Source organism: Amphiprion ocellaris, chromosome 20 (genome assembly GCF_022539595.1).
Source record: "Amphiprion ocellaris isolate individual 3 ecotype Okinawa chromosome 20, ASM2253959v1, whole genome shotgun sequence".
NCBI classification, from domain to species: Eukaryota; Metazoa; Chordata; class Actinopteri; family Pomacentridae; genus Amphiprion; species Amphiprion ocellaris.
In genome coordinates this window covers 32,093,626-32,118,124 of record NC_072785.1, presented here as the reverse complement: position 1 = coordinate 32,118,124, position 24,499 = coordinate 32,093,626, and the positions used below count along the sequence as shown (strand labels likewise).

General features: G+C 37.1%; 1 protein-coding gene across 1 annotated transcript; it reads left to right on the top strand.

Moving 5' to 3' along the window:
- The first annotated feature begins 1,589 nt into the window (after positions 1-1,589).
- egln3 (egl-9 family hypoxia-inducible factor 3) lies at positions 1,590-22,663 on the top strand. Its single transcript, XM_023296324.3, has 5 exons — positions 1,590-2,122; positions 15,403-15,522; positions 16,648-16,781; positions 19,691-19,764; positions 22,107-22,663. Exons 1-5 carry the CDS (start codon positions 1,766-1,768, stop codon positions 22,130-22,132), a joined length of 711 nt encoding a protein of 236 aa, XP_023152092.2. The 5' UTR covers positions 1,590-1,765; the 3' UTR covers positions 22,133-22,663.
- Positions 22,664-24,499: the final 1,836 nt, after the last annotated feature.

Here is a 24,499-nt window from a genome sequence, read left to right as displayed (position 1 = left end):
AATAGTAAATAAGTAAATATATGAATGAATAAAAAAAATTAATGAATGAAAAATATAATTCTAAATTACTAAATAAATAAATTAATAAATGAATTAACTGCTTAGCTGATTGATTAATAAATAAAGAAAGAAGTTGAAGTGTTGTTAAAAAGACAAAAAAGAAGTTGTCAAAATAAAGTTAATTATCTGTTAAAAAAAAACAAAAAACAAAAAAAACAACAAAGACATCCGGATAAAAATGTTCCTTTTCTGCATCGATTTAAGGCAGAAATGTCTTGAAAACAAAATCTGCATTTATTTTAAATATAATAAAGGACATTTTTCACCACAGAAATAAAAAGAAATAACAGAAATGAACCCAGAAAAAAATAGTCATTAAATTCTTCTTCTTTAATTTGTAGGTTTTATTTACTTTGATTAAATCTGACTTCTTGTGTTTGATGGCAGCTAGAGTCGGATTTTAACCTGAAGTTTAATAAAAGTTAAATATCTGCTGAATAAACTTCATTATTAACATCTTTTTCATGTTTATTTCATATTTATGTTGTAGAAACTGGTTTAAATTTAGATTTTTCTCATTTTATCTCATCTTCTAACGTCGGTTTATTGCTTCTGAGGCACTTAAAGTGGAAATTATTGAAGCAAAATTCTAATTAAAATGACTTTTTGAACATTCAACCGTCGTGTCGTCCTGCAGGTCAAACTGATCCGTTTTAAAGCTTGAAAATGTGGGGGGTAAAAAACATTTTCACAGTGAAACTTCTGATGTCCACATTTTCAACATTTTTGGGAAATTTCTGAACATGTTTTGGTGGAAAAAAAGAAATGTTAACAATGTTTCTTAAGAACATTCATATAAAAATCAACCAAAATCCAGTGAATTTCACTGGATTTTGGTTGATTTTTATGTGAATGTTCTTAAAATATTAGAATATTTACTGATATATATGGAATCACTTCAGATATTTTTAGGAAGATTTTTACTCATTTTTTGAAAATATTCACAAGGATTTTCTTGCCAAATTTGGGATTTTTTTTTTTCCAATAAAACCTTTCAGGGAAACTTTTAAGGAATTATTGGAATTTTCTTCCTGAAGGTTTTGCACATTTTCAGAAATTTGGGGAATTTTTTGGCCTGAATTTTTGGATTTTTTTCAGACAAGGAAACAATATTTTTTGGTGCCTGTAAATGAAGACAACAGGAGGGTTAAAAACATTTTAAAGTTCTAATCATGAAGCATAAACCATGGATCAGACGTGGATTCTTCTAATTTACCTCTAAAGTGACCAAATATCAGAGCTTTATTTAGACACTTTTTATCTGTTGTCACTGTGGCACAAAATGAGGACTAGTGGTTGGAAATCTGCAAGGGAATATTCCAATAATTAAAGAAAAAATATAGAGAGATATTCAATTATTGGAATATTCTCTTGTTTTCCCCTGAAATAAACATTCCCATGATTTAAAAAAAAAAAAAAAAAGCTTTTTTTAATATACCAAAAAAAGACCAAAAATTTCCCCATCCATTCTCTTAAATTAAATAACAATATTTAATTTAAATTTTTTTTTTTTTATCTGAACAGTTAAGGTCCAGTTGTGCAGCAGAAGAATCTTATGCCTTTATTGTGAAGGGACTAACCGGAAGCAGCGTGTGAGCAGGACCTGCAGCTTTTTAAAACTCAGATCAGCTGACTGAGGTTCAGTTTGGACCTGGATCTCACCTGTTCAGGAGTCACCAATCAGCTGATCGATACACTGATCATCATGCCTTTCATCGAGCACGTGGTGGACCAGGACCTGGAGCGCCTGGCTCTGGACCGGGTCGTCCCGGCGCTGCTGGACCAGGGCTTCTACCACCTGGACGGGCTGCTGGGGGAGCTGGCGGGCGGCGCGGTGCGGGACCAGGTGGCGGAGCTGCACCGAGCCGGGGCGCTGCAGGACGGCCGCCTGGCGAGCTCCGCGCCCGGCATCCACCGCAGCAGCATCCGCGGGGACAAGATCGCCTGGGTGAGCGGCTCGGAGCGGGGATGCGACGCCGTCAGCTTCCTGCTCGGCATCCTGGACAGACTCATCTCCGTGTGCGCCGGCAGGCTGGCGGGCAAGATCCGGGAGAGGTCCAAGGTAGGCGGCTGGAGGGGAGGAGGAGAGAGGGGGAGAGAAGAGGGGGAGAGGAGGAGTAGAGAGGAGGGGGAGAGAGAGGAGTAGAAGAGGGGGGGAGAGAGGAGGAGAGGAGGGGGAGAGAGAGGAGTAGAGAGGAGGGGGAGAGAGAGGAGTAGAAGAGGGGGGGAGAGAGGAGTAGAGAGAGGAGGGGGAGAGAGAGGAGGAGAGGAGGGGGAGAGAGGAGGGGGAGAGAGAGGAGGGGGAGAGAGGAGGGGGAGAGAGGGGGAGAGAGAGGAGGAGAGAGAGGAGTAGAGAGAGGAGGGGGAGAGAGGAGGGGGAGAGAGAGGAGTAGAGAGAGGGGGAGAGGAGGGGGAGAGAGATGAGTAGAGGAGGGGGGGAGAGAGGAGTAGAGAGAGGAGGAGTAGAGAGAGGAGGGGGAGAGAGAGGAGTAACAGGAGTAATTTACTATATTCTTCAACACGTTTCTGCTGCCAGATTTTTGATCTCGTTTGTTTCCTGTTGAACCGAAACGTTGAAACTGATCCAGTTAAAGAGAAATAAAAGAATAGAAACAGCTGGAGTGACGCAGCAGACGACACGTACACACTGATTATTCACACACACACACACACACACACACACACACACACACACACACACACACACACACAGTAACACACACACACACACAGTAACATAGTAACACACACACACACACACACACACACACACACACACACACACACACACACACACACACACACACACACAGTAACACAGTAACACACACACACACACACACACAGTAAAATAGTAACACACACACACACACACACACACACTATAACACTGTCTCAGTACACGTGCAGCAGTTGACAGTAAAACTTTATCTCAGCTGAAAGTTATCAGATGGAAACTCAGGAAAAAAACAAGTCGAGTCCTGGAGGAAGAGAGACAGTTATAGTGTGTTACTGTGTGTGTGTGAGTTATAGTGTGTTACTGTGTGTGTGTGAGTTATAGTGTGTTACTGTGTGTGTGTGTTATAGTGTGTTACTGTGTGTGTGTGAGTTATAGTGTGTTACTGTGTGTGTGTGAGTTATAGTGTGTTACTGTGTGTGTGTGAGTTATAGTGTGTTACTGTGTGTGTGAGTTATAGTGTGTTACTGTGTGTGTGAGTTATAGTGTGTTACTGTGTGTGTGTGAGTTATAGTGTGTTACTGTGTGTGTGTGAGTTATAGTGTGTTACTGTGTGTGTGAGTTATAGTGTGTTACTGTGTGTGTGTGAGTTATAGTGTGTTACTGTGTGTGTGTGTTATAGTGTGTTACTGTGTGTGTGAGTTATAGTGTGTTACTGTGTGTGTGAGTTATAGTGTGTTACTGTGTGTGTGAGTTATAGTGTGTTACTGTGTGTGTGTGAGTTATAGTGTGTTACTGTGTGTGTGAGTTATAGTGTGTTACTGTGTGTGTGTGAGTTATAGTGTGTTACTGTGTGTGTGAGTTATAGTGTGTTACTGTGTGTGTGTGAGTTATAGTGTGTTACTGTGTGTGTGTGTTATAGTGTGTTACTGTGTGTGTGTGAGTTATAGTGTGTTACTGTGTGTGTGAGTTATAGTGTGTTACTGTGTGTGTGTGTTATAGTGTGTTACTGTGTGTGTGTGAGTTATAGTGTGTTACTGTGTGTGTGAGTTATAGTGTGTTACTGTGTGTGTGAGTTATAGTGTGTTACTGTGTGTGTGTGAGTTATAGTGTGTTACTGTGTGTGTGAGTTATAGTGTGTTACTGTGTGTGTGTGAGTTATAGTGTGTTACTGTGTGTGTGAGTTATAGTGTGTTACTGTGTGTGTGTGAGTTATAGTGTGTTACTGTGTGTGTGTGTTATAGTGTGTTACTGTGTGTGTGAGTTATAGTGTGTTACTGTGTGTGTGAGTTATAGTGTGTTACTGTGTGTGTGTGTTATAGTGTGTTACTGTGTGTGTGTGAGTTATAGTGTGTTACTGTGTGTGTGAGTTATAGTGTGTTACTGTGTGTGTGAGTTATAGTGTGTTACTGTGTGTGTGTGAGTTATAGTGTGTTACTGTGTGTGTGAGTTATAGTGTGTTACTGTGTGTGTGTGAGTTATAGTGTGTTACTGTGTGTGTGAGTTATAGTGTGTTACTGTGTGTGTGAGTTATAGTGTGTTACTGTGTGTGTGTGAGTTATAGTGTGTTACTGTGTGTGTGAGTTATAGTGTGTTACTGTGTGTGTGTGAGTTATAGTGTGTTACTGTGTGTGTGTGTTATAGTGTGTTACTGTGTGTGTGAGTTATAGTGTGTTACTGTGTGTGTGAGTTATAGTGTGTTACTGTGTGTGAGTTATAGTGTGTTACTGTGTGTGTGAGTTATAGTGTGTTACTGTGTGTGTGAGTTATAGTGTGTTACTGTGTGTGTGAGTTATAGTGTGTTACTGTGTGTGTGAGTTATAGTGTGTTACTGTGTGTGTGAGTTATAGTGTGTTACTGTGTGTGTGAGTTATAGTGTGTTACTGTGTGTGTGTGTTATAGTGTGTTACTGTGTGTGTGAGTTATAGTTGTGTTACTGTGTGTGGTGAGTTATAGTGTGTTACTGTGTGTGAGTGTTATAGTGTGTTGACTGTGTGTGTGAGTTATAGTGTGTTACTGTGTGTGTGAGTTATAGTGTGTTACTGTGTGTGGTGAGTTATAGTGTGTTACTGTGTGTGTGAGTTATAGTGTGTTACTGTGTGTGTGAGTTATAGTGTGTTACTGTGTGTGTGAGTTATAGTGTGTTACTGTGTGTGTGAGTTATAGTGTGTTACTGTGTGTGTGAGTTATAGTGTGTTACTGTGTGTGTGAGTTATAGTGTGTTACTGTGTGTGTGAGTTATAGTGTGTTACTGTGTGTGTGTGAGTTATAGTGTGTTACTGTGTGTGTGTGTTATAGTGTGTTACTGTGTGTGTGAGTTATAGTGTGTTACTGTGTGTGTGAGTTATAGTGTGTTACTGTGTGTGAGTTATAGTGTGTTACTGTGTGTGTGTGTTATAGTGTGTTACTGTGTGTGTGAGTTATAGTGTGTTACTGTGTGTGAGAGTTATAGTGTGTTACTGTGTGTGTGAGTTATAGTGTGTTACTGTGTGTGTGAGTTATAGTGTGTTACTGTGTGGTGTGAGTTATAGTGTGTTACTGTGTGGTGTGAGTTATAGTGTGTTACTGTGTGTGTGTGTTATAGTGTGTTACTGTGTGTGGTGTTATAGTGTGTTACTGTGTGTGTGAGTTATAGTGTGTTACTGTGTGTGTGAGTTATAGTGTGTTACTGTGGTGGGTGTGAGGTTAGTAGTGTGTTACTGTGTGTGTGAGTTATAGTGTGTTACTGTGTGTGGTGAGTTATAGTGTGTTACTGTGCGTGTGAGTGTGTTATAGTGGGTTTACTGTGTGTGTGAGTTATAGTGTGTTACTGTTGGTGAGTGTTATAGTGTGTTACTGTGTGTGTGTGTTATAGTGTGTTACTGTGGTGTGTGAGTTATAGTGTGTTACTGTGTGTGTGGTTATAGTGTGTTACTGTGTGTGTGAGTTATAGTGTGTTACTTGTGTGTGTGTGAGTTATAGTGTGGTTACTAGTGTGTGTGTGTTATAGTGTGTTACGTGTGTGTGAGTTATAGTGGTGTTACTGTGTGTGAGTGTTATAGTGTGTGACTGTGTGTGTGTTATAGTGTGTTACTGTGTGGTGTTATAGTGTGTTACTGTGTGTGTGTGAGTTATAGTGTGTTACTGTGTGTGTGAGTTATAGTGTGTTTACTGTTGTGTGTGAGTTATAGTGTGTTACTGTGTGTGTGTGTTATAGTGTGTTACTGTGTGTGTGTGAGTTATAGTGTGTTACTGTGTGTGTGTGAGTTATAGTGTGTTAACTGTGTGTGTGAGTTATAGTGTGTTACTGTGGTGTGTGAGTTATAGTGTGTTACTGTGTGTGTGGGTTATAGTGTGTTACTGTGTGTGTGAGTTATAGTGTGTTACTGTGTGTGTGATTATAGTGTGTTACTGTGTGTGTGTGTTATAGTGTGTTACTGTGTGTGTGTGAGTTATAGTGTGTTACTGTGTAGTGAGTGGTTATAGTGTTGTGACTGTGTGTGTGTTATAGTGTGTGACTGTGGTGTGTGGGTATAGTGTGTTACTGTGTGTGTGAGTTATAGTGGTGTTACTGTGTGTGTTTATAGTGTGTTACTGTGTGTGGTTATAGTGTGTTACTGTGTGTGTGAGTTTTAGTGTGTTACTGTGTGTGTGTGTGAGTTATAGTGTGTTACTGTGTGGTGAGTTATAGTGTGTTACTGTGTGTGTGAGTTTATAGTGTGTTACTGTGTGTGTGAGTTATAGTGTGTTACTGTGTGTGGTGGAGTTATAGTGTGTTACTGGTGTGTGTGTTATAGTGTGTTACTGTGTGTGTGTTATAGTGTGTTACTGTGTGTGTGAGTTATAGTGTGTTACTGTGTGTGTGTGAGTTATAGTGTGTTACTGTGTGTGTGAGTTATAGTGTGTTACTGTGTGTGTGAGTTATAGTGTGTTACTGTGTGTGTGAGTTATAGTGTGTTACTGTGTGTGTGTGTGAGTTATAGTGTGTCACTGTGTGTCTGTTATAGTGTGTTACTGTGTGTGAGTTATAGTGTGTTACTGTGTGTGTGAGTTATAGTGTGTTACGTTGTGTGTGTGTTATAGTGTGTTACTGTGTGTGTGTGTTATAGTGTGTTACTGTCTGTGTGTGTTATAGTGTGTTACTGTGTGTGTGAGTTATAGTGTGTTACTGTGTGTGTGAGTTATAGTGTGTTACTGTGTGTGTGAGTTATAGTGTGTTACTGTGTGAGTGTTATAGTGTGTTACTGTGTGTGTGAGTTATAGTGTGTTTACTGTGTGTATGAGTTATAGTGTGTTACTGTGTGTGAGTTATAGTGTGTTACTGTGTGTGTGAGTTATAGTGTGTTACTGTGTGTGTGAGTTATAGTGTGTTACTGTGTGTGTGAGTTACAGTTTGTTACTGTGTGTGTGTTTTAGTGTGTTACTGTGTGTGGTGGTTATAATGTGTTACTGTGTGTGAGTTATAGTGTGTTACTGTGTGTGTGTGTTAGAGTGTGTTACTGTGTGTGTGAGTTATAGTGTGTTACTGTGTGTGTGAGTTATAGTGTGTTACTGTGTGTGTGTTATAGTGTGTTACTGTGTGTGTGTTATAGTGTGTTACTGTGTGTGTTAGTGGTGTGTGTTATAGTGTGTTTATCTGGGTTTTGACATTTTGATATGTTTCAGTACACTATATTGGATATGTATATATATTATATATACATCTAGATATGCATAGACACTATATTACCAAAAGTATTGGCTCACCCATCCAAAGTTATAGTGTGTTACTGTGTGTGTGAGTTATAGTGTGTTACTGTGTGTGTGAGTTATAGTGTGTTACTGTGTGTGTGTGAGTTATAGTGTGTTACTGTGTGTGTGTGTTATAGTGTGTTACTGTGTGTGTGTGAGTTATAGTGTGTTACTGTGTGTGTGAGTTATAGTGTGTTACTGTGTGTGTGAGTTATAGTGTGTTACTGTGTGTGTGTGAGTTATAGTGTGTTACTGTGTGTGTGAGTTATAGTGTGTTACTGTGTGTGTGTGAGTTATAGTGTGTTACTGTGTGTGTGAGTTATAGTGTGTTACTGTGTGTGTGTGAGTTATAGTGTGTTACTGTGTGTGTGAGTTATAGTGTGTTACTGTGTGTGTGAGTTATAGTGTGTTACTGTGTGTGTGTGAGTTATAGTGTGTTACTGTGTGTGTGAGTTATAGTGTGTTACTGTGTGTGTGAGTTATAGTGTGTTACTGTGTGTGTGTGAGTTATAGTGTGTTACTGTGTGTGTGAGTTATAGTGTGTTACTGTGTGTGTGAGTTATAGTGTGTTACTGTGTGTGTGTTATAGTGTGTTACTGTGTGTGTGAGTTATAGTGTGTTACTGTGTGTGTGAGTTATAGTGTGTTACTGTGTGTGTGAGTTATAGTGTGTTACTGTGTGTGAGTTATAGTGTGTTACTGTGTGTGTGAGTTATAGTGTGTTACTGTGTGTGTGAGTTATAGTGTGTTACTGTGTGTGTGAGTTATAGTGTGTTACTGTGTGTGTGAGTTATAGTGTGTTACTGTGTGTGTGAGTGTTATAGTGTGTTACTGTGTGTGTGAGTTATAGTGTGTTACTGTGTGTGAGTTATAGTGTGTTACTGTGTGTGAGTGTTATAGTGTGTTACTGTGTGTGTGTGTTATAGTGTGTTACTGTGTGTGTGAGTTATAGTGTGTTACTGTGTGTGAGTGTTATAGTGTGTGACTGTGTGTGTGTTATAGTGTGTTACTGTGTGTGTGTTATAGTGTGTTACTGTGTGTGTGTGAGTTATAGTGTGTTACTGTGTGTGTGAGTTATAGTGTGTTACTGTGTGTGTGAGTTATAGTGTGTTACTGTGGGTGTGAGTTATAGTGTGTTACTGTGTGTGTGTGTTATAGTGTGTTACTGTGTGTGTGAGTTATAGTGTGTTACTGTGTGTGTGAGTTATAGTGTGTTACTGTGTGTGTGAGTTATAGTGTGTTACTGTGTGTGTGAGTTATAGTGTGTTACTGTGTGTGTGAGTTATAGTGTGTTACTGTGTGTGTGAGTTATAGTGTGTTACTGTGTGTGAGTTATAGTGTGTTACTGTGTGTGTGAGTTATAGTGTGTTACTGTGTGTGTGAGTTATAGTGTGTTACTGTGTGTGAGTTATAGTGTGTTACTGTGTGTGTGAGTTATAGTGTGTTACTGTGTGTGAGTGTTATAGTGTGTTACTGTGTGTGTGAGTTATAGTGTGTTACTGTGTGTGTGAGTTATAGTGTGTTACTGTGTGTGTGAGTTATAGTGTGTTACTGTGTGTGTGAGTTATAGTGTGTTACTGTGTGTGTGTGTTATAGTGTGTTACTGTGTGTGTGAGTTATAGTGTGTTACTGTGTGTGTGAGTTATAGTGTGTTACTGTGTGTGTGAGTTATAGTGTGTTACTGTGTGTGTGAGTTATAGTGTGTTACTGTGTGTGTGAGTGTTATAGTGTGTTACTGTGTGTGTGAGTTATAGTGTGTTACTGTGTGTGAGTGTTATAGTGTGTTACTGTGTGTGTGTGTTATAGTGTGTTACTGTGTGTGTGAGTTATAGTGTGTTACTGTGTGTGTGTTATAGTGTGTTACTGTGTGTGTGAGTTATAGTGTGTTACTGTGTGTGTGTGAGTTATAGTGTGTTACTGTGTGTGTGTGTTATAGTGTGTTACTGTGTGTGTGAGTTATAGTGTGTTACTGTGTGTGAGTGTTATAGTGTGTGACTGTGTGTGTGTGTTATAGTGTGTTACTGTGTGTGTGAGTTATAGTGTGTTACTGTGTGTGTGAGTTATAGTGTGTTACTGTGTGTGTGAGTTATAGTGTGTTACTGTGTGTGTGAGTTATAGTGTGTTACTGTGTGTGTGTTATAGTGTGTTACTGTGTGTGTGAGTTATAGTGTGTTACTGTGTGTGTGAGTTATAGTGTGTTACTGTGTGTGTGTTATAGTGTGTTACTGTGTGTGTGAGTTATAGTGTGTTACTGTGTGTGAGTTATAGTGTGTTACTGTGTGTGTGAGTTATAGTGTGTTACTGTGTGTGAGTGTTATAGTGTGTTACTGTGTATGAGTGTTATAGTGTGTGACTGTGTGTGTGAGTTATAGTGTGTTACTGTGTGTGTGAGTTATAGTGTGTTACTGTGTGTGTGAGTTATAGTGTGTTACTGTGTGTGTGAGTTATAGTGTGTTACTGTGTGTGTGAGTTATAGTGTGTTACTGTGTGTGTGTGTTATAGTGTGTTACTGTGTGTGTGTGAGTTATAGTGTGTTACTGTGTGTGTGAGTTATAGTGTGTTACTGTGTGTGTGAGTTATAGTGTGTTACTGTGTGTGTGAGTTATAGTGTGTTACTGTGTGTGTGTTATAGTGTGTTACTGTGTGTGTGAGTTATAGTGTGTTACTGTGTGTGAGTTATAGTGTGTTACTGTGTGTGTGTTATAGTGTGTGACTGTGTGTGTGAGTTATAGTGTGTTACTGTGTGTGAGTTATAGTGTGTTACTGTGTGTGTGAGTTATAGTGTGTTACTGTGTATGAGTGTTATAGTGTGTTACTGTGTATGAGTGTTATAGTGTGTGACTGTGTGTGTGAGTTATAGTGTGTTACTGTGTGTGTGAGTTATAGTGTGTTACTGTGTGTGTGAGTTATAGTGTGTTACTGTGTGTGTGAGTTATAGTGTGTTACTGTGTGTGTGAGTTATAGTGTGTTACTGTGTGTGTGAGTTATAGTGTGTTACTGTGTGTGTGAGTTATAGTGTGTTACTGTGTGTGTGTTATAGTGTGTTACTGTGTGTGTGTTATAGTGTGTTACTGTGTGTGTGAGTTATAGTGTGTTACTGTGTGTGTGTGAGTTATAGTGTGTTACTGTGTGTGTGAGTTATAGTGTGTTACTGTGTGTGTGAGTTATAGTGTGTTACTGTGTGTGTGTTATAGTGTGTCACTGTGTGTCTGTTATAGTGTGTTACTGTGTGTGAGTTATAGTGTGTTACTGTGTGTGTGAGTTATAGTGTGTTACGTTGTGTGTGTGTTATAGTGTGTTACTGTGTGTGTGTGTTATAGTGTGTTACTGTCTGTGTGTGTTATAGTGTGTTACTGTGTGTGTGAGTTATAGTGTGTTACTGTGTGTGTGAGTTATAGTGTGTTACTGTGTGTGTGAGTTATAGTGTGTTACTGTGTGAGTGTTATAGTGTGTTACTGTGTGTGTGAGTTATAGTGTGTTACTGTGTGTATGAGTTATAGTGTGTTACTGTGTGTGAGTTATAGTGTGTTACTGTGTGTGTGAGTTATAGTGTGTTACTGTGTGTGTGAGTTATAGTGTGTTACTGTGTGTGTGAGTTACAGTTTGTTACTGTGTGTGTGTTTTAGTGTGTTACTGTGTGTGTGTGTTATAATGTGTTACTGTGTGTGAGTTATAGTGTGTTACTGTGTGTGTGTGTTAGAGTGTGTTACTGTGTGTGTGAGTTATAGTGTGTTACTGTGTGTGTGAGTTATAGTGTGTTACTGTGTGTGTGTTATAGTGTGTTACTGTGTGTGTGTTATAGTGTGTTACTGTGTGTGTTAGTGTGTGTGTTATAGTGTGTTTATCTGGGTTTTGACATTTTGATATGTTTCAGTACACTATATTGGATATGTATATATATTATATATACATCTAGATATGCATAGACACTATATTACCAAAAGTATTGGCTCACCCATCCAAATAATCAGAATCAGGTGTTCCAATCACTTCCATGTCCACAGGTGTATAAAATCCAGCACCTAGGCTGCAGACTGCTTTTACAAACATTTGTGAAAGAATGGCTCGCTCTCAGGAGCTCAGTGAATTCCAGCGTGGAACTGTGATAGGATGCCACCTGTGCAACAAATCCAGTCGTGACATTTCCTGGCTCCTAAATATTCCACAGTCAACTGTCAGCTGTATTATAAGAAAGTGGAAGTGTGTAGGAACGACAGCAACTCTGCCACCAAGTGGTAGGACACGTAAACTGATGGATGCTGAGGAGCATAGTGCCAAGAGGTGGCCAACTTTCTGCAGAGTCAATCACTACAGACCTTCAAACTTCATGTGGCCTTCAGATTAGCTCCAGAACAGTGCTTCAGCAGAGCTTCATGGAATGGGTTTCCATGGCCCAGCAGCTGCATCCAAGCCATACATCACCAAGTGCAATGCAAAGTGTGGGATGCAGTGGTGTAAAGCAGCCACCACTGGACTCTAGAGCAGTGGAGACGCCTTCTCTGGAGTGACCAATCACGCTTCTCCATCTGGCAATCTGATGGACCAGTCTGGGTTTGGTGGTTGCCAGGAGAACCATACTTGTGGGACTGCATTGTGCCAAGTGTAAAGTTTGGTGGAGGGGGGATTATGGTGTGGGCTTGTTTTTCAGGAGCTGGGCTTGGACCCTTAGTTCCAGTGAAAGGAACTCTGAATGCTTCAGCATACCAAGACATTTTGGACAATTCCATGCTCCCAACTTTGTGGGAACAGTTTGGAGCTGGTCCTTCCTCTTCCAACATGACTGTGCACCAGTGCACAAAGCAAGGTCCATAAAGACATGGATGACAGAGTCTGGTGTGGATGAACTTGACTGACCTGCACAGAGTCCTGACCTCAACCCCATAGAACACCTTTGGGATGAATTAGAGTGGAGACTGAGAGCCAGACCTTCTGGTCCAACATCAGTGTGTGACCTCACAAATGTGCTTCTGGAAGAATGGTTAAAAATTCCCATAAACACACTCCTAAACCTTGTGGACAGCCTTCCCAGAAGAGTTGAAGCTGTTCTAGCTGCAAAGGGTGGACCCACGTCATATTGAACCCTATGGATTAGGAACGGGATGTCACTTATGTTCATATGCCGAGTCAAGGGCAGGTGAGCAAATACTTTTGGCAATATAGTGTACATTAATTTTCAGGTTTGGACATTTTGGTGCATTATTTTTTCAATTCAATTCAATTTTATTTATATAGCACCAATTACAGTCAAATTGTCTGGAGATGCTTTCCAGAACCCATATGCCTGAACCCCCAGAGCAGCCCTAAGGAGACAGTGGCAGGAAAACACCCTTTTAACAGGGAAAAAACCTGGAGCAGAACCTGGCTCTAATGTGGGGGGAACCATCTGCTGCTGGCCGGGTGGGTTGAGAGGGACAGAAGAGGTGGAGAGATAGAGATAGAGGTGGAGGGACAGAGGTAGAGGTATTTACTTGGTTTTTGTTATTTCAGTGCGTTAACTTCCAGGTTTTTGATCATGACGACACGTTGGGTCTCAAACTGGTTTATCTGAGTTATTTTAAACTGTTGGTCTCTGCAGACTCATTAAAGCTTCAGATGCTCTAATTACTGCTGAAAACACCCAACTGACTGACTGCACGTACACACAATAAAACACACACTAAAACACACACACCCAGTGACGTGCTGAGTTTGTGTCCGTGCAGCTGGAGACGTAGACATGAAACCACAACACACAGCCTGATGTACACAAGGAATGACAGCAAATAACAACACGCACGCACGCACGCACGCACGCACGCACGCACGCACGCACGCACGCACGCACGCACGCACACACACACACACACAGAGGAAGTTTGTGTAATAATTTGTGTAACTGATGTCCAACAGCAGCTGTTTGTTATTTGAAGGTTGTTTTTTAATTAGAAATAGTTTCTTCATTAACATTTAATAACCTCTAACTGTGTCTAAATACCGACTTTTTATATTTTATATTTATTATTTTGCTGCGTCTTGTTTTATTTTTGTGATTTATTTGATATGAAACCAAAAGCACTTTTTCATGCTTTACTTTTTGAACTTTTTCACTTAGTTACCACATTTATAAATTCATTTATTTAATCAGGAATCAGTAAAAAAAAAGCTATGATAATAATAATTTAAAAAAATCTGATCTGATAATCAGCTGATCAATGATTATTCTGAACTTTGGCTCATTTTTTGCAGATTAATCTTCTATCTATAATTATTGAACTGTGGATTAAAAAGTAAAATATTTACCTCTTAAAAGTGGTGAAGTACAAGTTTAAAGTGTGCTGAAGGTAAAATACTTCTGTACTGCATAAAATACTCCAGTAAATACTCAGTTGCTCAGAGTTTTGTTGCTTTAAATGAGGAACAGGAAGTGATGTTGTAGCTCTGACGTCTCTCTGATATCCAGGTTTTTGAGGTTTTAATGCATTAATGTCCAAGTTTTTGACATTTTAGTGTCTTAAAATCCAGATTTAAGATGTTTTGCTGTATTATATCCAGGTTTTTGTTAGTTTTTTCAGTTTTAGTGCATTAATAACCCAGTATTTAAGGTTTTGGTGTGTTAATATTCAGGTTTTGATGTATTAATATCCAGGTTTCTGACTTTTTAGTGCCTTAATATCCAAGTTTTTCACATTTTAGTGTCTTAAAATCCAGATTTGTGACGTTTTGCTGCATTGATGTTCAAGTTTTTGATCTTTTAATGCATTTTTAAAAGTTTAGGTGCATTAATAACCCAGTTTTTGACATTTTGGTGCATTAATGTTCAAGTTTTGATGGGTTAATATCCAAATTTTTGACATTTTAGTCTTTTATGCATTAATATCCAAGATTATGTTAGTTTTTTCAGTTTTGGTGCATTAATAACACAGTTTTTAAGGTTTTGGTGGGTTAATATTCAGGTTTTGATGGATTAATATCCAAATTTTTGACATTTTAGTGTCTTAAAATCTAAATTTGTGATGTTTTGCTGCATTAACGTCAAGTTTTTGATCTTTTAATGCATTAATACTCAGGTTTTTCAAAGTTTGGGTGCATTAATAGCCCGATATTTTGACATTTTGGTCTGTTAATATCCAAGTTTTTGAGGCTTTTATGCATCAATATTCAGGTTTTTGTCATTTTAGTGCGTCAATATCCAAATTTTTGACATTTTAGTGTCTTAACATCCAGATTTGTGATGTTTTGCTGCATTAATGTTAAAGTTTTTGATGTTTTAATGTATGAAAACTCAGGTTTTTGAGGTTTTGGTGCATTAATGTTAAAGTTTTTCCAAACTTGTTTAAATCACTCCAACTGGACTTCAAGAAGGTTAAAGTTTTTGATGTTTTGATGTATTAATACTCAGGTTTTTGAGGTTTTGGTGCATTAATAACACAGTTTTTAAGGTTTTGGTGCGTTAATGTTCAGGTTTTGATGGGTTAATATCCAAATTTTTGACATTTTAGTGTCTTAAAATCTAAATCTGTGATGTTTTGCTGCATTAACGTCAAGTTTTTGATCTTTTAATGCATTAATATTCAGGTTTTGGTCATTTTAATGCATCAATATCCAAATTTTTGACATTTTAGTGTCTTAACATACAGATTTGTGATGTTTTGCTGCATTAATGTTAAAGTTTTTGATGTTTTAATGTATTAAAACTCAGGTTTTTGAGGTTTTGGTGCATTAATGTTAAAGTTTTTCCAAAGTTGTTTAAATCAATCCAACTGGACTTTAAGAAGGTTAAAGTTTTTGATGTTTTAATGTATTAATACTCAGGTTTTTGAGGTTTTGGTGCATTAATAACACAGTTTTTAAGGTTTTGGTGTGTTGATATCTGGATTTCAACATTTTTTGACATTTTAGTGAGTTTTGTTGTCGTGTTGCTTTAAATGAGAAACAGGAAGTGAGGTTGTAACTCCGCCGTCTCTCTGATGTCATCAGGCCATGGTGGCATGTTACCCTGGAAACGGCGCCGGCTACGTCAAACATGTGGACAACCCCAACAGAGACGGACGCTGCATCACCTGCATCTACTACCTGAACAAGAACTGGAACCACACGGTGCGTTCAGGGACACTCACTGGTCCAGATCAGCTGATCCCAGGTCACATGACCACACCTCATGATGTTTAGAAATCAGGTGGTGATGCAGCATTTTTTTTTTTTTTTTTTTTTGCTGCTTTTATTGTGAAAATCACCATTCGGACACTAGGTTTTTACATTTTAGTGTCTTGAAATCCAGATCTGTGATGTTTTGGTGGATTAATGTTCAAGTTTTTGATGTTTTAATGCATTAATACTCTGTTTTTTAAAGTTTGGGTTCATTCATATCCAGGTTTTTAAAGTTTGGATGTGTTAATATCGACGTTTTTGAGGTCTTGGTGCATTAATATCCAAGTTGGTGACATTTTAGTGCCTGAACATCCAGACCTTGTGAAGGTTTTGATGCATTAACTTCCAGGTTTTTTAGGTTTAGGTGCTTTAACGTTCAAGTTTTTGATGTTTTAATGCATTTATACTCAGGTTTTAAAAAGTTTCGGTGCATTAATAACCAGGTTTTTGAGCCTTTTTTGCATTAATATTCAAGTGTTTGATGTTTTGGTGCACTGATATCCTTTTTTTTTTTTTTTTTTTTTTTTTTTTTTTACACTTTAGTGTCTTAAAATCCAGATTTGGGATGTTTTACTGGGTTAAGATCCAAGTTTTTGAGGCTTTTATACATTAATACTCAGGTTTTAAAAGGTTTTGGTGTGTTAATATCCATGTTTTGACACATTAATATTTATTTTTTGGTGTATTGATGTCTGGGTTTTGACATTTTGGTGCAATTTGGTACGTTAATATTCAGATTTGTGACAAATATCTGTCACGTTTTCTCAGTGAGGAAGGGAAATTTCCTCAATAAACTACATAATTTACATATAAAGTGGCATTTAATGGCCGTGTAGAGTGTCACTTCTAGGCTGGTGAATCAAACAGCTTTATTTTGCTGCTTTTATTGTGAAAATCAACATTCTGGCGGTTTGTTTTCTGAAAGGTTTTCTAGATCTTGATGTTCAGGAAGTTTTCATGATTTTCAGGAAACTTCAGTGAACCTCCAACAGTGAGTCTGAGGAGTGAATGTTTGATTTAATAACAGCAGATAATCAATAATCACTAATTGATCTCAGTGTTATTGATCTTCAGTACGGCGGCGTCCTCAGGATCTTTCCTGAAGGGAAATCTTACGTCATCGACATCCAGCCACTGTTCGACCGACTGCTGCTGTTCTGGTCCGACCGCAGGAACCCTCACGAGGTGCAGCCATCCTACAGCACCAGGTAAACTATAGATAACTAGTTAACCAGGTAAATACTAGTTAAAGTCTAGATAACCAGGTAAACTATAGATAACTCGTTAACCAGGTAAATACTAGTTAAACTAGATAACCAGGTAAACTATAGATAACTAGTTAACCGGGTAAATACTAGTTAAAGTCTAGATAACCAGGTAAACTATAGATAACTAGTTAACCGGGTAAATACTAGTTAAAGTCTAGATAACCAGGTAAACTATAGATAACTCGTTAACCAGGTAAATACTAGTTAAACTAGATAACCAGGTAAACTATAGATAACTAGTTAACCGGGTAAATACTAGTTAAAGTCTAGATAACCAGGTAAACTATAGATAACTAGTTAACCGGGTAAATACTAGTTAAAGTCTAGATAACCAGGTAAACTATAGATAACTAGTTAACCGGGTAAATACTAGTTAAACTCTAGATAACCAGGTAAACTATAGATAACTAGTTAACCGGGTAAATACTAGTTAAAGTCTAGATAACCAGGTAAACTATAGATAACTCGTTAACCAGGTAAATACTAGTTAAACTAGATAACCAGGTAAACTATAGATAACTAGTTAACCGGGTAAATACTAGTTAAAGTCTAGATAACCAGGAAAACTATAGATAACTAGTTAACCGGGTAAATACTAGTTAAAGTCTAGATAACCAGGTAAACTATAGATAACTAGTTAACCGGGTAAATACTAGTTAAAGTCTAGATAACCAGGTAAACTATAGATAACTAGTTAACCGGGTAAATACTAGTTAAAGTCTAGATAACCAGGTAAACTATAGATAACTAGTTAACCGGGTAAATACTAGTTAAAGTCTAGATAACCAGGTAAACTATAGATAACTAGTTAACCAGGTAAATACTAGTTAAAGTCTAGATAACAGGTAAACTATAGATAACTAGTTAAGCAGGTAAATACTAGATAAAGTCTTGATAACCAGGTAAACTATAGATAACCAACTAACCAGGTAAACTCTAGTTAACTAGGTAAACATTAATTAAACTCTAGCTAACCAAGAACCCTCACAAGGTGCAGCCTTCCTGCAGCACCAGGTAAACAATAGTTAAACTCTAGTTAACCAGGTAAACTATGGATAACCAGATAAATGCTAGTTAACTTGGTAAACATTAGTTACTTATCTAACTAGTGTTTACCTGGTAAACTATAAAGTAGTTAACCAGCTAACCAGGTAAACTCTAAACTAGATAGCCAGGTAACCAGCTACCTAACTAACCAGCTAATTAACCATCCTGCTAACCAGACTACCCACCCATCAGTGAGTTACTAACCAGTCATTTTCTCTCATCCAGGATTCATTGAGTTTCCAATTAATTTAAGAATTTCAGAGTTTTTAATCAGATTTCAGCTAAAAGTCTGAATTAAAGCAAAATCAATAAAATAGTAATTCTAAGGAAGTAACAGAAGTAAACCATTAAACAGCCGGCATTATAATTCTGTTGCTTAAATGATATTTTATTAGATATAATCTGCTGTATTAAGTGGAAAACGGTAATTAAACCAGCAGTGGAGCTAGAAAAGTTGGTTGAAGGTTTTCTGGAAAACTCTTTAACAGACAGAAGTTGTAGAATAGAATCACTTTATTGTCATCATACATGACAAAATATAAACAGCTGCCTCTGGACGATGCATTGACAACAAGATAAATTACCATCAATAAATAATAGAATCAAATGTACATATAAAACAAAACTACAATAAGAATTCCAATGTATGCAAAAGAGGAAAGATATATAAAATACAGTGAGGAGATAATGAAATTTTAAAAACCCACAATAAACCAGAATAAACATGGACACGTAAACAGCATTATTAAAAGTGAATCTGTGATGCTTTTATTTAGTTTCAGGTCTATAAAGATTATTTATGAAGAAGGTTTCCAAACCAGCTTTAGAGCAGAGTTGTTTAAAAGAAAAAAAAATAGACTAATGGCCAATTAAAAAAACATAAAACACCAAAATAAAAACAGTTTAATTTAAACCAAGCATGTCCAGCCTTCAGAATAAAAGGACAACTTTGATGCAAATCAGTCTTTAAAACTGATTTAAAATAAATCATTTGTCTTGTTGGGACATTTTTCTGATGTTTTACAGACCAAACAACTAATTGATAATCAATAATGATGGTTCTGGAAAAATAAACTCTGTGTTCACTAAAGTACAGCCATGTTTTAATACCCTGTAGATGAGTAGAGTAAAAGTAGAACATGTTTAATATATAAACTCTGTTTAAACCTCTTTAGATCAGCCAGCTGCTGCTAGTTTTAAAAACTTTAGAAACAAACTTTCCATTTCCTGATGTTTGGCGCCACCTGCTGTATAAATCTGTAACTACATTTTAACATGGTGCATAATAGAGCTGCAAGCTATTTATGATAATACATTCTATTAAAATCAGTGTAAATTCAGTGATTTCACTTTCTTAATGTGAATATTTTCTGGTTCCTTTGCTCCTTTATGACAGTAAACTGAATATATTTGGACAAAAATGAGATATTTGAGGAATCTTTGATCTATATTTTTCAATATTTTATGATATTTTAGAGCCCAAACAAATCAAATAATGGTTGACTTCAGTCCAGTCTGACTCCATTTGGACTCTCTGTGTGGTTTGTTTGTGATATTTCCTGAATTCTGCTGTTAAATCTAGAATATAGAGCCTCTTTAGGACTAAAATATCCCAGGATGGTGAAAATGTCCATCACAGTGTCTAAAAGTCAAAGGTGACAACTTTAAAGTGACTTTTTGTTCAACTTCTAGTCATAAAACTGTCAAATTAATCAGCAGCTATTTTAATGAAAGAACAAGAAAACTGCTGAACAAACACTGAGAAGATAAAAACGTTTAAATAGTTGTGTTCTCTTTTCCAGGTACGCCATCACGGTTTGGTATTTCAACTCTGAGGAACGAGCCGAAGCCAAGAGACGCTTCAGGAAGCAGACGGGTGAGAGCTAAACTAAATTAATTAACTAGTTAAGTAACTACTGATGAAAAGACTCAAAACCATCTGCAACCATCACAAACGAGAAGTACATATCTAGATATCCACTACCGTTCAAAAGTTAGGGGTCACCCAGACAACTTCCTGTTTTCTATGAAAACTATCACTTTTTCAGGGACGTTCTTGTGCTTTTCAAGATGAGTTTAATTAGGAAACGCTAGTAGACTGTAGATTCTTGGTAAAGTTCAGGCTGGTAGACTGTAGATTCTTGGTAAAGTTGAGGGAACAAAACACGCGAAAGAGTGTTGTGAAGCCCTCAACTTTACCAAGAATCTACAGTCTACATATCTACACTACCATTCAAAAGTTTTAGGTCATCCAGACAACTTGATGTTTTCCATGAAAACTCCCACTTTTATTCATGTGCTAACATAACTGCACAAGGGTTTTTTAATCATCAATGAGCCTTTCAACACCATTAGCTAACACAATGTAGCATTAGAACACAGGAGTGATGGTTGCTGGAAATGTTCCTCTGTACCCCTATGGAGATATTCCATTAAAAATCAGCTGTTTCCAGCTACAATAGTCATTTACCACATTAACAGTGTCTACACTGGATTTAACATTCATTTAATGGTATCTTCATTGAAAATAAACTGCTTTTCTTTCAACAATAAGGACATTTCTAAGAGACCCTAAATTTTTGAACGGTAGTGTACGAGTTAGAAATTAGATTTACATACATTTAGACAGGAATCATGTGACACTGTATGAGTTTGGAGTGTAAAAACACTGAATTTTAGGACAAAAAGTGAGAGAAGACACTCAAAACCATCACAAAGTCTGCATGTTTGGACAGAAAACTGCTAACTATTTTGATAAATGAGTTATAAATTAGATCTACAGACACAAATCATGCAACATTTTTTGAGTCTGGAGTAGAAAAACACTCAATTTTATGACAAAAAGTGAGAGAATAGACTCAAAACCATCACAGTCTGTATGTTTAGATTGAAAACTGCTATGCTGATGTACATATCTAGATAAATGAGTTGGAAATTACAGATATGAATCATGTGACATTTTATGAGTCTGAAGTAGAAAAACACTGAATTTTAGGACAAAAACAGAAAGAAAAGACTCAAAACCATCTACAAACATTACAAACTAGAGTGAGAACTTCTAAGTCGACGTACTAACGTATAAATCTGCAGTTTAGGAAACTTTCAGCATCAACGTTTTTCCTCCTATTTGACTGATTTGTGTTAAAACTCCTTAAATACGCTGGAAAAATGTTCCTCTCAAAACAAGAAAAAAAGGCTTATTTCAAAGAACTTTTACTTTGAAATAAGTGAAAAAATCTGCCAATAGAACAAGTGAAAAATGTCTTGGTAAGATTTCTAGAAATAAGATGTGATATTTAGAATATTGAGATCTTAACATTAGCTGGGAAAACTTATTTGAAGCTCTATTTTACCAGGATTGTCAAGCTTAGGTGTCTTAAAATAAGCCAGGTATGCTAAAAAAATAGCAGTTTTTCACTCAAAAATAGATTTTTGCTTTCATGTAACCTCCTAATTTGAGATGTTTTAACTCTCCTGCTGTCTTCATTTATGGGCACCAAAAATATTGTTTCCTTGTCTGAAAAAAAATCCCAAAATTCAACAAAAAAATCCCTAAATTTCTGAAAATTTGCAAAACCTTCAGGAAGAAAATCCCAATAATTCCTTAAAAGTTTTATTTAAAAAAAAAAAATCCCCCAAATTTGGCAAGAAAATTCTTCTAAATATTTTCAAAAATTTGTAAAAATCTTCCAAAAAAATCCTAAAAATATCTAAAGTGATTCCATATATATCAGTAAAACTTCTAATATTTTCTTTAAGAACATTCACATACAATTTTTATGTGAATGTTCTGAAAAACATTTTTAAACATTTCTTTTTTTCCACCAAAAAATGTTCAAAGATTTCCCAAAAATGTTGAAAATGTGGACATCAGAAGTTTCACTGTGAAAATACATATTTTTTCTACATTTTCAAACTTTAAAACGGGTCAATTTGACCCGCAGGACGACACGAGGGTTAAATTTATTTTGAGTTTTCTTGTAAAATTCAACTCAAAACAAAATCATTTTCAGATTATTTGACTTAACAAGATATTTAAGATGCATTGTCTTAAAACACGTCCCTCCATCTGCTGATACGTCTCTTGTTAAGTGAATTTATCTTAAATCAAGTGGGATGAGATGTTTTGACTAAAAATAAGACAAATAGACTTGGTAGGATTTAGAGTTTTTTCAGTGTACCTTCAGCTTGTTTCTGACTTCCTGTTTTGTGTGTCAGCTTCCAGCAGCTCCAGCTCATCCTAGTTGGATTATGTTCCGCTGATCCTGTTCAAATGGCGCCTCCTGCTGTTTGATTCTCGACATTACAGCCAATTCCTTCTGGAGAAGCTGAAAGAAAAGCTGAAAAAAAAGAAGTTGGATTGAGAGCTGAGTTGAGCTGAAGACTGAAGGCTTCCAGTTGCCTGAAACTCTGGACTATCCTGCTTTTGACGACGTTCCTGTGATGTTCTGGTTCCTGCTGCAGTGACGGAATGTTTCTGAAGCTCCAGTGAGAGCCAGCAGAAAGACTCCAAGGTTTACAGAGAAACATGAAGCTTCACGTCTGGTTTTCTACTTTCATACGTTCCGGACAAGCCTTAAATACAAGAAGAGGAGCAGAAATATTTACTGGTCGATGGAAAATCGGAGGATTATTTGGAAGAAACAAACACAAGACTTCAAGAAAAACTGAGATTTTGAGCCGTGAAAAGACTCAGAGGAAGATGTTCTTCCACATCTGCATTAAATCAGTTGGTTTTACTTTAAAACACATTCATTAAATCACAAATAGCTTCATTTACGGTACGTGTATATTTTGGCAATTGGATTTTCCGTTCTGAAACGGGTATTGAAAAACAAAAAAGGAGTGGTTATTTGATTTTCGTTTTAAAATACAAAAATTAAAATTGAAATACAAGGTGTTTTTCCTTTTCATGATCAAAGAGGGATATACAAAATTTTAAAAATGCTTTGATTTTCATTTTGTATTTAGAATAACAAAAAATAAAATCAGTAAGAGAGAAACGAAAAAAGGTCCGTTTTTTAATTTTCTGAGACCGGAAGTGGTCATCAGCAAGCGTGGAGCCAAACAGAGTACGGTGCATAGACTGGATTTTATTTTTTCCCGTTAGTTTTCATGGTCAAAATGAGAGATCAGGTGGCCGATCTTAAAATAAATCAATATTGATTTTTTAATAGCGCGTTAAAGTTTTACGAAGCCAGGGGGCGGGGCTACTTGTTTGACAGTCTGGTCTGGAATGATTGACAGGTCCTATGGAGGAGGCAGCAGAGACTCTGCTCTCCTCGTTTGGATTAATTCTGATATAATAACTGTTGGTTTATTTATCGGTGGAGTAGCAGAACATTTTCCACAGACAGTTTTCCTGCCCGTTGGCTTGTTTTAACCAGTTTTCTACCTTCAGCTGATTCTACCAGCAGACACTGAAAGGACTCTGATAGTTCGGTAAGTTAATGTTTATTTTCGTATCGGTGCCGCTTTTAATGGACTTTATATGCAGCTTTAGTGTCAGATATAATGTGTGCCATGCACTCCAGATGTTGGTGGAGTTTATTTCTGTGTGTGTTGACCAGAGAAGAGAGTTAGCATCCGGTAAATATTAGTTTTAATGTTAGCGATGCTAACCGAGCGAGCTGCTCAGTCGTAAACTGATTAAAGCTAACGTAGCATTAAGCTAACGTAGCATTAAGCTAGCGATGTTTGTGTTGAGTTTCATGTAAACAGCTGAAGTGTGTTGTGTTACTGTAATGTAGTACATTTAGTTAATAAAACTGTTCATGGAGATGCTGGTTCACATTAATGTAACGTTTAGAAAACCTAAATGTGATTAAAACATTGAGGTTAAGGTTCTGTGTTGTCAGTAGTCCTGAATATCTGCTGAGTCTCTGAAGTTAAACTGGAGAAAACAGTAAATCTGCTCTCTAGTTGTTAACATTGTTTAATGACTGATTCACATGTCTTAGTACTTATTCCTGCAGTGTAGACTGAAAAAATAAACTCCCAGAATATGATCAAAGTAATGATGAACACTACACTTATTACATTTAAATTACAGCACAGATAAGCTGGATAATAAAATCCTTTCCTCTAAAGCTAAAGTGACTGCAGGCCTTTCTGTCTTTCAGTGCCTGGAAAACTATATGAAACAGGAAATCTGTCCAGGGATACTTTAAAATGAACCTCTGCTGTTGATGCTGATACTGTGACGTCTGTCTTCATCTCAGGTGTCTCATGTTCACTGTGAGGATCTTCTGAGTGAAGCCAACAGAAGGAAAACCTCATCTGGTTGTGAAGAAGGAGACTGAACGGACGACATCCTCAGTGAACCACTTCCTGTTTAACTTTCACCTACAGAAGGACAGATCAACTGTTTCAGCTGTTTATTATTCTCTGTTATTAGTATTCACAGGTTCCATTTATCACCTTTAACTTCATCTCTGCTGTTGGAGCAGAAATACAATCTAAAAAGTCCATGTCATTTATTACAGATGTGCAGCATTAAAACAGCAACACGTTCAGGAGGAGATTCATTATTTCCTTTATTGCACATTTAAAAACTGCATTATTTAACTATTGTGTACTGTAAAGTCGTGTAAACACATATAATAAATGGA

What these genes read in the sequence shown, in the direction of transcription:
- egln3 (XM_023296324.3), top strand. Translation starts at nt 1,766, where the DNA reads ATGCCTTTCATCGAGCACGTGGTGGACCAGGACCTGGAGCGCCTGGCT. An exon ending in ACAAGAACTGGAACCACACG is followed by an intron (nt 15,523 to 16,647) that starts GTGCGTTCAGGG and finishes ATTGATCTTCAG; the next exon opens with TACGGCGGCGTCCTCAGGAT. An exon ending in CAGCCATCCTACAGCACCAG is followed by an intron (nt 16,782 to 19,690) that starts GTAAACTATAGA and finishes TCTCTTTTCCAG; the next exon opens with GTACGCCATCACGGTTTGGT.